Source organism: Musca domestica, unplaced genomic scaffold (assembly GCF_030504385.1).
Source record: "Musca domestica strain aabys unplaced genomic scaffold, Musca_domestica.polishedcontigs.V.1.1 19, whole genome shotgun sequence".
Taxonomy (NCBI): domain Eukaryota; kingdom Metazoa; phylum Arthropoda; class Insecta; order Diptera; family Muscidae; genus Musca; species Musca domestica.
In genome coordinates this window covers 13,191,873-13,205,910 of record NW_026712245.1, presented here as the reverse complement: position 1 = coordinate 13,205,910, position 14,038 = coordinate 13,191,873, and the positions used below count along the sequence as shown (strand labels likewise).

Sequence of the window (14,038 nt, the reverse complement as noted above, 5' to 3'; positions counted from 1 at the left end):
TATACATACAAAATCAGACAGGGGAATTGTTTTTTATGCATCGAAATTTGACAAAGTAAATTGCAGAAAATGCAGAGCAGGAATTGTAATTTGAAATGAGGTTACCTTTATTTCATTGTACTATGCTGAGAACTTACAAAACTGCAAGAATGTAAAAGTTTTTACTCCGATTTTACCTACTTAGATTTTACCTATCGAAAAAATTGCAAAACTTGTGGAGTCTTGCAGGTTCTGGAACAGAGCTTTAATGTTGTACTTTAAGTCTTAACAAAATGAGATTTAAGTCTTCGCATGTCATATTTTGTGAAATTTCATAAGGAGATTCTAGAGCCACATTCGTAGCCTGCAGTTGTTTTCTTTATAATTTGACATTAATATATCTAGTCATGATGTCAAGCTGCTTATGTACTCACACCTCAAGAAATTTTTATTGAAATAGTCCTAGTATGGTAGAAGAATATACGTAGATTCATGAACATTGATTAAATAAAAAATATTACATTAAAAACATTCAAATTCTGTTTATGTTGTTTTATAGATGACGCGTGGCATTAAAAAAGGGACGGCGCGGTCATTGCCATTGACTTAAGAGTATATTGATTTTAATTTACTGTCCACGTAAGATTATTTGGCTTTGCTTTGAAATGAATGAAAAATAATAAAGGTTACAGCCTTAAAAATGGTTTATTTATGATTTATGAAACATACTTACAGAATGTCGTATAAAAATGTAAAATTTAGAAACTATTCAAAGGTCCCTTTACTCTTATCGGCCATTTTGATCACTTTGCTTAATTTGGAGAGGTTCGCTTAAGAACAAAAATCCATAAATAATTAGTAGTTTTTTTTAACGGCCAAACGCAAGTTGCAGTTTATTTTATTCATTTAATTTAGTTTTTAAAGCTTATCCCAACGCCAGATTGTTCCATCGTCGCAAACACAAACCAAAATTGAAGAATCTCTTGAAAACGTGGTTTGCCTTATGGCAGCATTACATTTTGGATGAACTAACGTACTGCACTTTGTTGCGTTAGGGTCAGAGGCATCCAATTCCCAAACGTAGGTTTTGCCCTGCTGGTTACCCAGGGCTAACATTTTGTGCCACAGATTAAAGGCAAATCGAACAAACCAAATTTCACACTCCTTGTAGTCGAAATGGTGAATGACACTCGTCGCAGTTTCTTGCGGTCTAACTTCTTTTTGGTCCAATTTTCCCGGTTTCCAACAAATGATTGAATTTTCACAGGACTTTGATAGCACAAAGTCTCCAAACCAGACAACACAATCAACGTAGTTGCGATGAATATCTCTGGTGGAAAAGTCAGGGAAATGTTCTTTTATTGTTGGGTAGGGTGCGGCATTCTTGTTCACATTGTAATGACAACTGCTCTCTAAAGCGTCATGAATGGCTGGCTTATTGAGACACCACAACTTTAACGAGTGGTCCATGCCACTGGACATAATGCGATCTCCTTTTGAGTCAAAATCTAATGATAGAACTTCATCACGATGGCCTTCAACGCCACCAAATATGGCTACACACACATCTGAACTTACATTCCATAAACGTAAAGAATGATCCTTGCTTCCAGATAACAAAATGTAAGGAAGTTTTGGGTGGAATTTCAACTCATTTATAGCATGACCATGGCCAATGAAATGTTTATTGCTCATGTTCCTTGAGATGTTAAAAAGACGTATAACTCCTCGATAACCGGCAGCTGCCAAAATTGGTTCAGATGTCTCAACATCGTAGGACCATGCACAGGTGTAAAAGTTTTCGTCAGGCTAATAAGACACATACATGTTTTTGGTTTATATATTTTAAATATTTAATCCATAATCTTACATCTGGATCAGCATAACATTGCAGCAATTTTATCCCGCCGTTACCATCCTCAGGTGGCTCAGTGCACTCATAAATTGAAATACGATCTTTCCCAACAGATGCGAATATGGCCTGTTGCCATAAATGGTGATTGAATTGAACACCAAAAATTGGTTGACCGTGGTCCTCCCGCAGATGACAGCTGAAAAAGTAGACAACGTTTTCAGCATTGTGTTGTTACTGTTTGTATTGAAGACATACATACACATATTTAAAAGATGGCTTCACAATTTTCGTCGCTTTACATTTCCGATGTAATTTATTGAGGCCAAAACTGCTTCGCGACGTTGCTGTGCCAGTACTCACGGAATCATCCTTATCATCAATGTCAGTGTCATGTCCCTGTTGTTGGACAATACTTGCAGAATCTACAGCGTAGTTTGTGTCGATATCATCCAGCATTACTTACCACCTGACGCCAGCCATATGGTAGGATGTATACAGAAAAGTTAGCTTGTCAGTGTTTACTGTAGCTTGTTGAACAATGGTTACACACGTGTGTGTGTGTTTGGGCAAAACATTTCAGTTTAACTAGTAAAACCTTGTTTTGCACTATATGCAGTCCAAATATTCAATGCAATTCTTGATAATATAATTTTTTTTTTGGTTATCTATGCAGGGAACAGGAAGGTCGAGAGACTTTGGTTAATCAGCTCATCAGGCATATTTGAGACAAGGGACTTACAGGGGTTTAGAATGTGTGGTAGTCTCGCTGATTTTCGTTTTCACTTCAAATAAGCATTGTCACCTTAATTTAAAATTAAATAAATCAGAAAAAAGGCAAAAAGACAAAAAAAAATTAAGAAGAATGGTCAAGATGTCAACAGTCTTGAACGGCTAATAGACACATCAAAAATTTAACATTGCCTTTAAAAACAATTGGTTTGTTCTAATATCTTAATTTTTATTTAAGTGCTTGCGTACAGTTCTTTTTCAAGGTCCTCATTAATGTACATTTCTACTTCTCGTATTGCCTTAAGACTATGTTCAGTTCGCGATAATAACTCATTAATAAAGTAACCACGTAAGACATTGACTTTAGTTTGATTTTGCCGAGCCTTCGCATAGGCCACATCCAACTCATTTGGAAGAAAGGGTCCCATTTTTAAATCAGCAGCAACTTTCAGAAAGTGGCACTTTTTATTGCGCAATGTGGCAAGTTGCTCGAAGTTGGATCTTCTCTGCATTTCCAGCCGTAGTATTTCTTCGTGTGGAGAATTCGTGTCACAAAATAATTCTGGCAGTTCACTGCGCATTTTTGTGCCAAAATCCCTAATAACAACCAAATTAGCAAGAAGTTTTTCCGAAAGCTGCTGTCTCACCGCTTTTCTTTCAGTGTAGTTAAGATTGACTTGGCACAACTCATTTAAGTCTAAAATATACCAATTAGCCTTAATTTTTGATACGTAGCAGGTTACTTACCCAAAATACAATCATTTCTTTTCTCGTTCATATATAAATAATCGCCGATTTTAATGACTTTCAAAGTCTTCTCAATTTGATCCTTGTCAGGTATTAGCATTTTATGACAGTTCAACTGTTTCACTTCTTTCAAGACTAGGCGCAACTTTCGAACCTTGGCAAGTTCCTCATCACGAGATTTCTGCAACTGTTCAATTGTCTCAGAATTTAATATTCGCGTCGTTTCGTTATTGCAGTCCATTTTATTAAATTTTAAATAATGAATAATAAAGCGAACCCGCGTCCAAACACCGAAGTGGAAAGATCATTTCGGTGGCGGCGTTACATATTGACCTATTGGCGGCGACACGCTAACCTTTTTACCGACTCGCTACTGAAATGGCCATTACAATTTGTATGAAAATTTATGTCGCGAGAAGAATGTGGATCCAAGAATAAAAAAAATAATTATTTTACAGCTCATGGGGATTATGAAATTTTGCGTTTTGGAATTAAGAAACTTAATCATACTAAGTACTCGATACTGTGAAAAATCTGTCACTCCAATTGGTGTCATATGGAACAGAACTACTTTCACATTTGTTCAATTTGTATCATGTGTCTGTAGACAAACATTCAACCTCCCCCTATAGTAAAGCTCATATCCATGGTACATATCACCAAATTTATTATCTACTAATGTTGTAAAGACTGATAATTTATATATTCCAATTACATATATTCATCGACGTATTAGGGTAATCTTCATATAAATTCATGTATTTTAGTTGTGTGGTCGAATTTTTGGTAACGCTGTGCTGTGATAAAATAATCCTTCTACCAAGCGTCATTTTATGGTGAATGAACAACATGAACTAAAATAACTAAATGAACTAAAGGTACTATTTTAACTTAATGAACTACATGATTGAAGGAGTTGGATATAGTTCCGATCGTTCCTTTCGCAAAGCAGTTACTTTGAACTGCTTCTTTCCGGAACGGCACAACTCTTGTTAAATTGTTTTGGTTATGGATTCGGAGGTAAATAAATAGTTTACTGTGTATTACAAAGCAAATACGATATGCGAATATGGGGCATGTTCTTTTCTTTTATCAGGCACATTCACGCTGATCAAATCCAGTGCCTGTGCAGTACGCTAAAAACGTTGTTTTTAAAAACATGTAATATGTCTTAAATCATAATTCCAGGCCTCCAGCAAAAAATCGAGGAAGAGTAAATCTCGCAAAAGGACAAGGGACGCAATTGAACCACTCGATGATAAAGGAATTGTCCGGAAGCAAAAAGAACTGATGAGAGTTTTACACGTTAAAAACTTTCAGCTGCAAAACGGAAATCTATCGTACTTGGATTACATCGAGTTGAGGGAGGAGCTACTTCGTTTGAATGCCCTGAAGGATATTTTTAAGAATATGGAATAAAAATAAAGCAGTAAGAAAGTAAACATTAATAATTGTTATTGGTATTTGCTTTTTGGCTTGCGGGCAAACAAATTATTGGAGACACTAATTTCAATCGTGTCTGCTCAATTAACTATCCAATATAGACAATATTGGAAGGTTCCACCTTCAATATCTAACTAAAAAGTTGTCACACAATGGAGTAAACCAGACCGGTTCGGTGTTATAGTAAATATATATATATATATAATTGTAGCAGATAATATTTCCAAAAAAATCTTTCCTGGAACCAGAGATATAACCATATCTTTCTAATAACTAAACTCTTTTCTAAATTGTCGGCTATACTTTGGGGCCTGAAGACAGAACTTTTGTCATAAACCATTACAATATTCAGATGTGAAACTTAAATAAAAAAATTCGGTGAATAATGTAGCAAAAACCATCAAAATTCGAATATAGGGAGGTACCGTTATATTGGGGCTATACGAAGATGTGGACCTGCACAATTTTCTGTCATAGGCTGTAGCATCCGTTACGAACTTCAAATATCAAATTTGAAACAATTCCGGTAAATTATGTCGCTAAAATCACCAAAGAAACGAAAAAAGGGAGGTACCATTATATAGGGGCTATACCAAAACGTGGACCTACATCACCAATTTTCAATACCAAAAGTCCCACAGACATAATACACATTTGAGTAAAATTTTATCAACCTACTTCATTTCGTTCGGAAGCTAGAGTGATTTCAACAGACGCATATAAGTTGTGTAACCATTGCTTTCTAACCGCTAAATTACTTTTGAGATTTTCTCGGGACTGACTCGGTCACGTACCCGCACTTTCTGGTCAAATGTACCGATGCCGCCAAAAAAAATACTTCCCGAAAAAAGAATAAAAATCGCCACTTCTAGAAAAATAATTCTATTACTCTTAAGAGAGAAATGATTTAGGCTCTATGAGACGATATGTTTTTTACATTGACATTTCCGTTGTTGTAAAAATTAATTCATAAGGTATTATAATTATCTAGAAAACACAATATAAGCAAAGGGGAAAATAAAACGTAGCAAGTGTGTGATAGCGAGAATTGAGTCATATGTAAAATGGCAATAACGAATGTGACTGTATACATGTAACATCCGATGGTCTTCAGTAAATTTTAAAGGAAAATTACGCAAACAAAACGAATATATGTTCCTCGACATCATGGCACAATGTTTTGCCATTCTCGACACTTTAGATTAATTCTAGGGTCGCAATTTAATTAAAAGTGAGATTTCTAAAATTTCACATGGAAATGGTGTATATTTGACGTCTATCGGACGCCGTGGTTTGTACTAACAAGCCATGCGACGACGTCGGAAAATGAGCATCGACTTAGAATTTATATCAAAACGTTTATATTGTACATATAAGTTTAAGAACAAAATAATTCCGAAATTTGTTGAAGAAAATCTACAAAATGGGCTCATCTTCAAGCGGAAAAAAACACAAAAAGGATAAAAAACACAAGAAACATAAGAAGCACAAGGAAAAACATGTGATTACGGTCACAGAGACCGATTCAGACAGTAAGTGATTTGCTAGGGCTGCAATAGCCAACTTGGGTCTGGGATGTGAATGCTTTTGGGGATGTGTGTGGTGGCATAAAGAAGGAATAAATACTAGCAAGCACAGAAGATAAGCGATTTTTTAAATGTGTTCATTTTGAGGATATGTTTATTCCTTCTTCCCTCACACATTTTTTTGGGCTGAAATCATCGAATTTTCTTTCATTCTCTCTTACAGGCTTGTTGAACAAGAGGTAATCTGGGTTGAAAGTAACTCAAGTTTTTGATACTTGTTGACGGGTTTAAATTGAGTCGAAACAAACGTGTTGCAGTATAAGATTAGACCTAACTTATTTTCATTGTTTCAGGTTCAGATTGTATTGAAGTTCCCGTGGCAAATGACGGCACCAAAAGCAGAAGCAGAGAACGTGATCGCAGTGCTCCCCCACCACCCCAGCTATCCAAACAGTATGAATTTGAAGAAGATCGTCGGAGACGTGAATATGAAAGGGAACGAGAAAAGGATCGTGAGCGGGATCGTGATCGCGATCGTGAACGCGATAGAGAACGTGACCGAGAGCGAGAACGACAACGCGATCGGGAGAGAGCGTATGAAAAAGATTTGGGTCGGGAAAGAGATCGTGATCGTTACGAAAAGGAGCAAATAAGGAGACGGGAAAGGGATGTTGATGATGGTATGGACAGGGAAAGACGAAGGGACTACGAAAGACGCAGAGAAAGAGAACGAGATAGAGAACGGTCCGATAGGGACAGACGTTCTCGTCGTGTGGAAGATAATGAAGACAGAGATATTGAAAGGGCTTTGTCAGTTGAGAGCGAGCGTTCTAAATCAGTAGAAATTTTAAGGTCTCAAGAACGAGACCTTTCGCCAATACCTGAAAATGGCGCTGGTGATTGTCTGTCGATTGAAGAAACCAACAAGTTAAGAGCTAAGTTGGGTTTGAAACCATTGGAATTGGATTCCGGGCCATCTGCTAAGCCGACCACTTCAGCCGCTGCAGCAGCCGAATTAAAAATACCTGGGCAAAAAGATCTGTCCTCATACAAGGACGAATGGGGAGAGTTTTTGCACAAACCAGCTGAAAACCTAAAAGAGAAGAGCGAAACGGAAAAGATTAGGGAGAAACTGAAGCAAAGGAAAGAGAAACGGGCTTTGGAAGAACGTCTTGCCCGTATTAAAACTCTTGGTGAATCGGACGATGAGGTTGACGACATAAGTAAGTGGGTGGAACGTAACAAGCGAGCCGTGGATGAAAAGAAGGAAGCCGAAAGAAGAGTAAGCGCTGACCATCTTTGAAATAATATATATGTTTGAACTTTTTATTTCCAACAGGCCAAGCTCTTGGAGGAAATGGATCAAGAATTTGGGGTTGATGATCTTGTACAAAAAGAACAGGAGGAAACTCGTCAACGTGCATATGATGAGAAACATCTTAAAGGCCTTAAAGTTGATCATGATGTAAATGATTTCACCGAAGGAAAATCTATAATCCTGACACTTAAAGATGCCGATGTACTGGATGAAAAAGCTGACGACACTTTGGTTAACGTCAATATGATCGATGATGAACGATATCGCAAAAATGTGTCGGCTAAAAAACTGAATCCTTTGTCGTATGGTTACAATGTTTACGAGGAACAGTATGATGAACTAGGAAATCCTATAGAAAGGGGCATTTTGGAAAAATACGATGAAGATTTAGACGGAAATAAGAAGAAAACGAAAACGTTTGTTATTGGAGAAAATCTGGAAGAGGAACGCGAACACCAGCGTAAAATTTTGGAGATAAAAACAAAATTGGCTGGTAAAAGGCTGGAAACCCTAGCTGACGTCGAGATAAAATTAGCCTCCGATACATTGACGGAAGCCGAAATGGCCACGTAAGTATCTTGCGTTAACAAAGTGTTTAACGTAAACTCATTAAAATCAAATCTATTTTCTTTCTTTTATATAGCTTTAAGAAACCGAAAAAGAAAAAGAAGCTCAGACAAAAACTTAAAGCTGATGATTTGGTACCACTTGCTGATGAAAATCCAACTCAACATTTGGGAAGTCGATTGGGTCGACATCGCAGTCCCAGTGACGGCGATCCTTCTTCTGTGTCTACCGAACCTGACGTGAAAATCGAGGAAGAGGACGATGACATGGAACGAATTCTCTCCAAAGCACGTAAGCTCAAGCAGAAAGAAAGCATTATAAAAAAACCATTACCTATTGAGATAAAAACGGAAGTTAAAGCCGAGCAAGGCGATGATAATGCTATGGACATTGATGGGGGTCGTGAAAACAATATTGTTTTGAATGCAACCGCTGAATTTTGTCGAACATTGGGAGACATACCTACTTATGGCATGGCTGGTAATCGGGACGAAGACTCAAACGGCATGATGGACTTCGAAGTCAATGAAACCAATGATGATCGTGTACACGAAGAACCCGAAGATGTGCTAGTGGAAAGTGGCCATGGTACTTGGAACTCTGTTAATCCGGATGAAGTCAACAAACCTGCCAATTTGGATGCCATTGTCAATGAGGTTGAGGAAGTAGCCATTTTAGACGAAGAACCCGATGTTGGTGCCGGAGTAGCTAATGCTCTTCGTTTAGCGCTTTCCAAAGGCTATTTGGAGAAGGAGGAACATAATCGACCCAGTAACTCAAAAATGGCTCATTTGCAAGCAAAGAATTATTCAATAGAAGATAAAAATATGGGGTATAAACTACATATAATTCTTTAATTTTCTATATTTACAACTTTAATTTGTTGATTTCATTTCCAGGGAGGATGATAAATTTGGTAGGCGCGATCGATTTCATGGTGGCCCCATTATGGAGTTCAAGGACAAAGATAATTTCAAACCAAATGTGAAACTGGAATACATTGACGACAATGGTCGCATATTGAATTTGAAAGAGGCTTTCCGTTATTTGTCTCACAAATTCCACGGCAAGGGCCCGGGCAAGAATAAAATTGAGAAGCGTCTAAAAAAGATGGAACAAGAAGGGGTATGTGAAGAACATTTAATAGTGTATTTTATTTCTTAACATATTTATATATTATTTTCAGCTAATGAAAACGATGAGCTCCACTGACACTCCTTTGGGAACACTTACCATGTTACAACAGAAACAAAAGGAAACTAAGACCCCGTATGTGGTACTAAGTGGAGGTAAACAAGTATCTACAAATATTTCGGGAGGAACAATATCTAAATTTAAGTAGAATGTAAGTTGTTTATGCAAGCCATACGTTATGCTCCTTAAGGAATGATATAAATATATGCAAACGTATAATGTAAGACTACTATAATAAGCAAAATTTCCACAAACTGCAATAGTCGCCTAAACAATAGTTTATTAAATTACACATTTACATACAATTGTAACCAACAAGGATAAGCTTAACCAAAGTTGAAATCAGCAACTTCTCAAATTGTTGCTTTTTCACCACATAACAATTAATGCAATAGTCTTTCATTTATATTTTAGCAATTTATCCCTTATTCATATTATTATATGTGTCTCACACAAAACTTATACATGCTGGTAGTAATCGTATTTTTCAAACATCATTATCCATCCTAAGGTAGAAAGAAAATGAGATCAGATTGTCCGTATGGTCAGAACTTCCGTTTCGAAGAAAACTAAAATATGGATAAACATAATTTTTAAAATAAATTTGAGTACTGTAAAATGAAGTATGATACACATGATTTTTTTTACTTACCTTTAAAACCGGTAAATATTTGGGTGGGTTTCGAATGATTCCCCTGGAAAAACAATACGCGACTTCCAATTTGACTACATTTGAAGAGATTTTTTTCCGTTTTCTTTATTTGCAATTCAAACAAAGCATCTGCAAACTTCAAACCTTGAAAATATAATACAATGGGACATATTTTTTTTTAATATTTTATGCTCGAAGTACCTGATATGTTTAACTCGTTTGTTCCTGGTAAAACTGAGGCATTCTGAATGGACATTTGTGAAATGTGTTCGGACATATCAAATTTTATGCCCGCATAGCCGAATAAAATTGACTGCAAAAATCCTCCTATGCCAGTTAGGAAATTGGCCGATCCTGGGAAGCCAATTTCTGTTTCGCTCCATACCTTTGAAAACATACATCAATACATCAGGTTATTCTTACTATGGGTTAATAAACAAGTTTTTGTAAAACTTTTCTAATACTAGACGGTGCCAAGAGGAAAGTTTATCATCTACTCTTTTAATAATGTATCCAAAGGAATATATTTTACTTGTAATTGAAAAGAGCCCATTTAAATTACACATTCAAATGGCTCACAAGTAGAAAACAAACAAGAGGCCTTAGGTACCTTGAATTCCGGCCGAACGTAACTTTGATATCCTTTCAGAAAATATTTATCAGCTTTGCTTGTAAGACCCAGTTCCAAAAAGTTTATAGCAAACATTGACCAGGTCATGGCAGGACCGGACTGTCGAGTAACATTCTCGTATATTTCCAAGTCATTATAGCGCGTGGAACTAATTTGACAAAAATGATTGTTTCAAATAAAAAAAAAAAACGTATTCAATGGGAACTCTTACTAATTCATCTTGAGCTGCAAAGGATATCCAAGTAAAATAGCGTCGGCTTGTTTAATTTCTTCTCCCGGTTGATAGCCCAAATGTTGGGGGTGGAAATCATTTACAGAGTCGTATAAAATGAACATGTTATCAGCGTGTTGCAGCCAATCCATAGAAGAATGATTCGAGTTTGGTGAACATTGCGACTGAGTGTAACTGCAATAGTTTTTTAAGTATATGTGTTCAATAATCTTTGGAAAATATTTAATTATGGTACCTTGCAAATGTAAATGCCTTCTGGAAAGCCACATTTGTGTACACGTTGTCGGTGACATGTTCGTGATCCTCATCGGGGCCCATAACATCTGAGATCGGAAGTTGGTATGAGTGTTAAAATAAGTTAATTGCGAAAATCCTTACCTCTTATGTGGTATTTCTTTGTCTCTGTGTTGAAGTCGGTTCGGTTGGAGAGAAAAACGGCAATTTCACTTAGTAATGGCCAAGCTGTGTCACACAGCCAATTACGGTCTAGTGTATTTGTATAATATCCTTGCAGTGCAATTGCAATATCGGCAGAAATATGAATCTCCTGTTCGGCCACTTCGGGACAACATGGGTTGGTGACTTCAGTCCCAGTAAACGCACTCTCCCATGGAAATCTAAAAGCATTGCGGAATCACATAAGCCGTTTTTACAAAAACAAAAATGAAAGGGCACAATCATAATGTAGTATGTAGTATATAATAAATTCCTATTCATATTTATTTGTGACTCTTTTCACCTTGCTCCCAAGAAGCCGGTACGATTTGCATTGTAAATAGCTCCCTGTATATGACTAAGTCGATAGTTGAAGAGTTCTTTAGACCAGCCGTTGTGCATTTGAGTAACAACTGGCAACATCCAAATTTCTGTATCCCAAAAATTGTGACCTTCATAGTCAGCATCTAGTTGACCACGGGCTAAACCAGTTGGACTTAAACCAAAGTATGGCTTGTTTGGCTTATTAGTGGCAACCGAAGGCAAAGAGCTAGCCATGTAAAATATGCCGGCATTAATGATTTGGGCCTATAATATGATAATTTTTTAAAAAGGTTCATTTGTTTTATATTCACAACTCACCAATTCGAGATTACCTTTGACATTTATTCCAAAGTTGTTCCAAAATACATGCCAGCTGGCACAATGTTTTTCAAACACTTCATCCTGACCTCTCGCTAGGACTAAATGTAAAATTGATTTTATCATTTCTTTTGCTGCGAGCACATCATATATATTTACCACTTTTAAGTTCTTCCAGAGCTACATATTTATCAGAGTCGACGGTTATAACGAATCGGTAATGAAGAAATCTATGTCCTGTTTTCAGTTTGAGGAGTTTTTGATCTTTTTCTAAATCTTCACTAAATGCCACGTAGATATGCGTGCGATTGGGCTGGAATAGTTTGTGTTCAACTTCCTTTGTAGTGGCTTTTAACATTTTATAGGGGCTCTCACCAATGGTTTCCAAATCAAATGCTTCCGTTTCAGACCCAGAATTGCATTGAAGATTAATCGTCAATGTTTCTGTGAAAAGAAAAACAAAAATGCTTTGCCTCTCGTAATTTCTATGTGAAGTGAATTCTCCACCCTCTCATTATTTTGATAACATTTGACAATATTGTACTAGACTTTGCATTTTCTCGAAAAGACGAGGTTGGAAATTACGCGATATCTTTGAACGTTAAATGAAGTACCTCGTACATAACCCATCTGCAAACAAACGACATATATTTGTAAAATGTTTTTGTCAGTTGGTTTGGATGATTGAATAAGTGCAACAGATAGTTGGAAGGTCAAGAATGTGAATATTAGGTTTTTTGATACAACATTCTTGGCAAACACACAATCATCAGTTGAGCAATACTTATATCCTCCTAAGTGTGTATAAAAACACACAGGATCTATTAAACCCCTGTGGGTTAAACTTCATTAGTATAAATGCACTAATTTACCTCTACACCATGGTGGATCACTCCACATTGTTTTAGTTCTGATCATTACCTTGATCAGTCTCACGTTCGACTGAAAGTTCATAAATTAAAGCCCTATTATAGAAGCGATGAGCATATATTCTTTGGCGTATGGTAATGCCTCCCTCCTTCTGTTGCTTCGACCACTCGAAATAACCACCTGACAAATTCATCACGTAGCTAATATTGGTATGTATTGGGTCCATTGTGTCATTGCTTACGTTGAAGATACTAGCACTTATATTTAGCCAGTTTGGCAACCGCGCTCTTCTGCTATTGCCTTTATATCCATTGTAAACGCCATTTACAAAAATTGCATCTCCAAAGACAGTAAAGCCCATATAGCCATTCGATAACGAAGGCATAAAGTTCAGATCGGAAGGTAGGCTGGAAATATCTAATTAATGTATTTGTGGAAACATGATGGGGCTTCTTACCTTTTTGACTCCAAAATAAACGCATTGTTCTTTTCGTCATCGAAACAGTAGGTGTGTGACAGAATAATTGCAATAATTAAGAAAATTAACATTTTTGTGAATCAGAATACAGAACTTTTTCTGAGTAGCTTCAAGTGTAGTCAGCTTAAATACTAATATATGTATATACAATCTGCTTATCTACAAGCCATGAATGGAATGATAAGACAATGTGGATTTGTTGTGTATTCGTGGCTGCCAGATGATATTATTTATGAAGGTAAAATTCGGTAAATATGTACCACCGAAATCTTCCAATCACCTCGAATCAATTGTAATTTATGTGACAGATTTCATAAGGTGTTCAATGCGAAATACGGGACTTTAAGCAGATTTTAAAATACATACAATTGAACGATTTTTATTAGCTACCGCACTACAGATGTCTTGTACTAAGTTTTGCGGTTTACTCTTGGAACTTGTCGGTTTGATTAAATTCTTAGGTATGGTTCATATCATGGCCAAATTACAAGGTCGAGAAGTAAGAACAGCAGACCTACATTTTTTGTCAACATAATTTGAATTCGCCTGACAACTACAACCTTCAAGAATCTTCTTGTTTTCATTTTTTTTTTCAATATCATAAAGGGAAAAGAAAGTTCTGGAACAAAGCCTATTTCACATTTATTTTTATCAGCTTTGTAGTTTTGTAGTCATACCAAAAGATTGGACTTATATATATGTCAACTTTACATTAGATCCATGGTACAATAATTAGAAGG

General features: G+C 36.5%; 4 protein-coding genes and 1 long non-coding RNA gene across 7 annotated transcripts; 2 read left to right on the top strand and 3 right to left on the bottom strand.

Annotated features, from left to right (window-relative positions):
• Nucleotides 1-526: 526 nt before the first annotated feature.
• On the bottom strand, nt 527-2,495 carry LOC101888742 (polycomb protein esc). 3 transcript variants are annotated; one of them, XR_009342010.1, is made up of 4 exons: nt 2,094-2,495; nt 1,850-2,030; nt 713-1,788; nt 527-637 (listed from the first exon to the last, which is right to left on the bottom strand). XR_009342010.1 is itself a non-coding variant. In XM_011292020.3 (3 exons), the coding sequence occupies exons 1-3, from the start codon at nt 2,288-2,290 to the stop codon at nt 898-900; spliced, it is 1,269 nt and encodes a 422-aa protein (XP_011290322.1). In that variant the 5' UTR covers nt 2,291-2,495; the 3' UTR covers nt 647-897. The 3 variants fall into 3 exon arrangements, 2 of the variants coding, with proteins under 2 accessions (XP_011290322.1, XP_019890517.1); XM_011292020.3 differs by lacking the exon at nt 527-637 and having other exon boundaries at nt 647-1,788; XM_020034958.2 differs by lacking the exon at nt 527-637 and having other exon boundaries at nt 647-1,788; nt 2,090-2,228.
• Nucleotides 2,496-2,771: 276 nt separating this feature from the next.
• LOC131802057 (augmin complex subunit dgt2-like) lies at nt 2,772-3,629 on the bottom strand. The gene is made up of 2 exons (XM_059121401.1): nt 3,311-3,629; nt 2,772-3,260 (listed from the first exon to the last, which is right to left on the bottom strand). The coding sequence occupies exons 1-2, from the start codon at nt 3,549-3,551 to the stop codon at nt 2,797-2,799; spliced, it is 705 nt and encodes a 234-aa protein (XP_058977384.1). The 5' UTR covers nt 3,552-3,629; the 3' UTR covers nt 2,772-2,796.
• Nucleotides 3,630-4,189: 560 nt separating this feature from the next.
• Nucleotides 4,190-4,761, top strand: LOC131800536 (uncharacterized). Its single transcript, XR_009342024.1, has 2 exons — nt 4,190-4,330; nt 4,499-4,761. It is a non-coding gene; the product is annotated as an uncharacterized LOC131800536 (long non-coding RNA).
• Nucleotides 4,762-6,093: 1,332 nt separating this feature from the next.
• On the top strand, nt 6,094-9,981 carry LOC131802018 (U4/U6.U5 tri-snRNP-associated protein 1-like). Its single transcript, XM_059121345.1, has 6 exons — nt 6,094-6,285; nt 6,633-7,561; nt 7,619-8,166; nt 8,241-8,996; nt 9,064-9,289; nt 9,351-9,981. The coding sequence occupies exons 1-6, from the start codon at nt 6,177-6,179 to the stop codon at nt 9,504-9,506; spliced, it is 2,724 nt and encodes a 907-aa protein (XP_058977328.1). The 5' UTR covers nt 6,094-6,176; the 3' UTR covers nt 9,507-9,981.
• LOC101889101 (protein-glucosylgalactosylhydroxylysine glucosidase) lies at nt 9,790-13,496 on the bottom strand. Its single transcript, XM_011292040.3, has 12 exons — nt 13,278-13,496; nt 12,872-13,227; nt 12,110-12,394; nt 11,951-12,051; nt 11,613-11,896; nt 11,252-11,490; nt 11,109-11,196; nt 10,853-11,047; nt 10,621-10,789; nt 10,212-10,395; nt 10,011-10,154; nt 9,790-9,927 (listed from the first exon to the last, which is right to left on the bottom strand). The coding sequence occupies exons 1-12, from the start codon at nt 13,367-13,369 to the stop codon at nt 9,887-9,889; spliced, it is 2,178 nt and encodes a 725-aa protein (XP_011290342.1). The 5' UTR covers nt 13,370-13,496; the 3' UTR covers nt 9,790-9,886.
• Nucleotides 13,497-14,038: the final 542 nt, after the last annotated feature.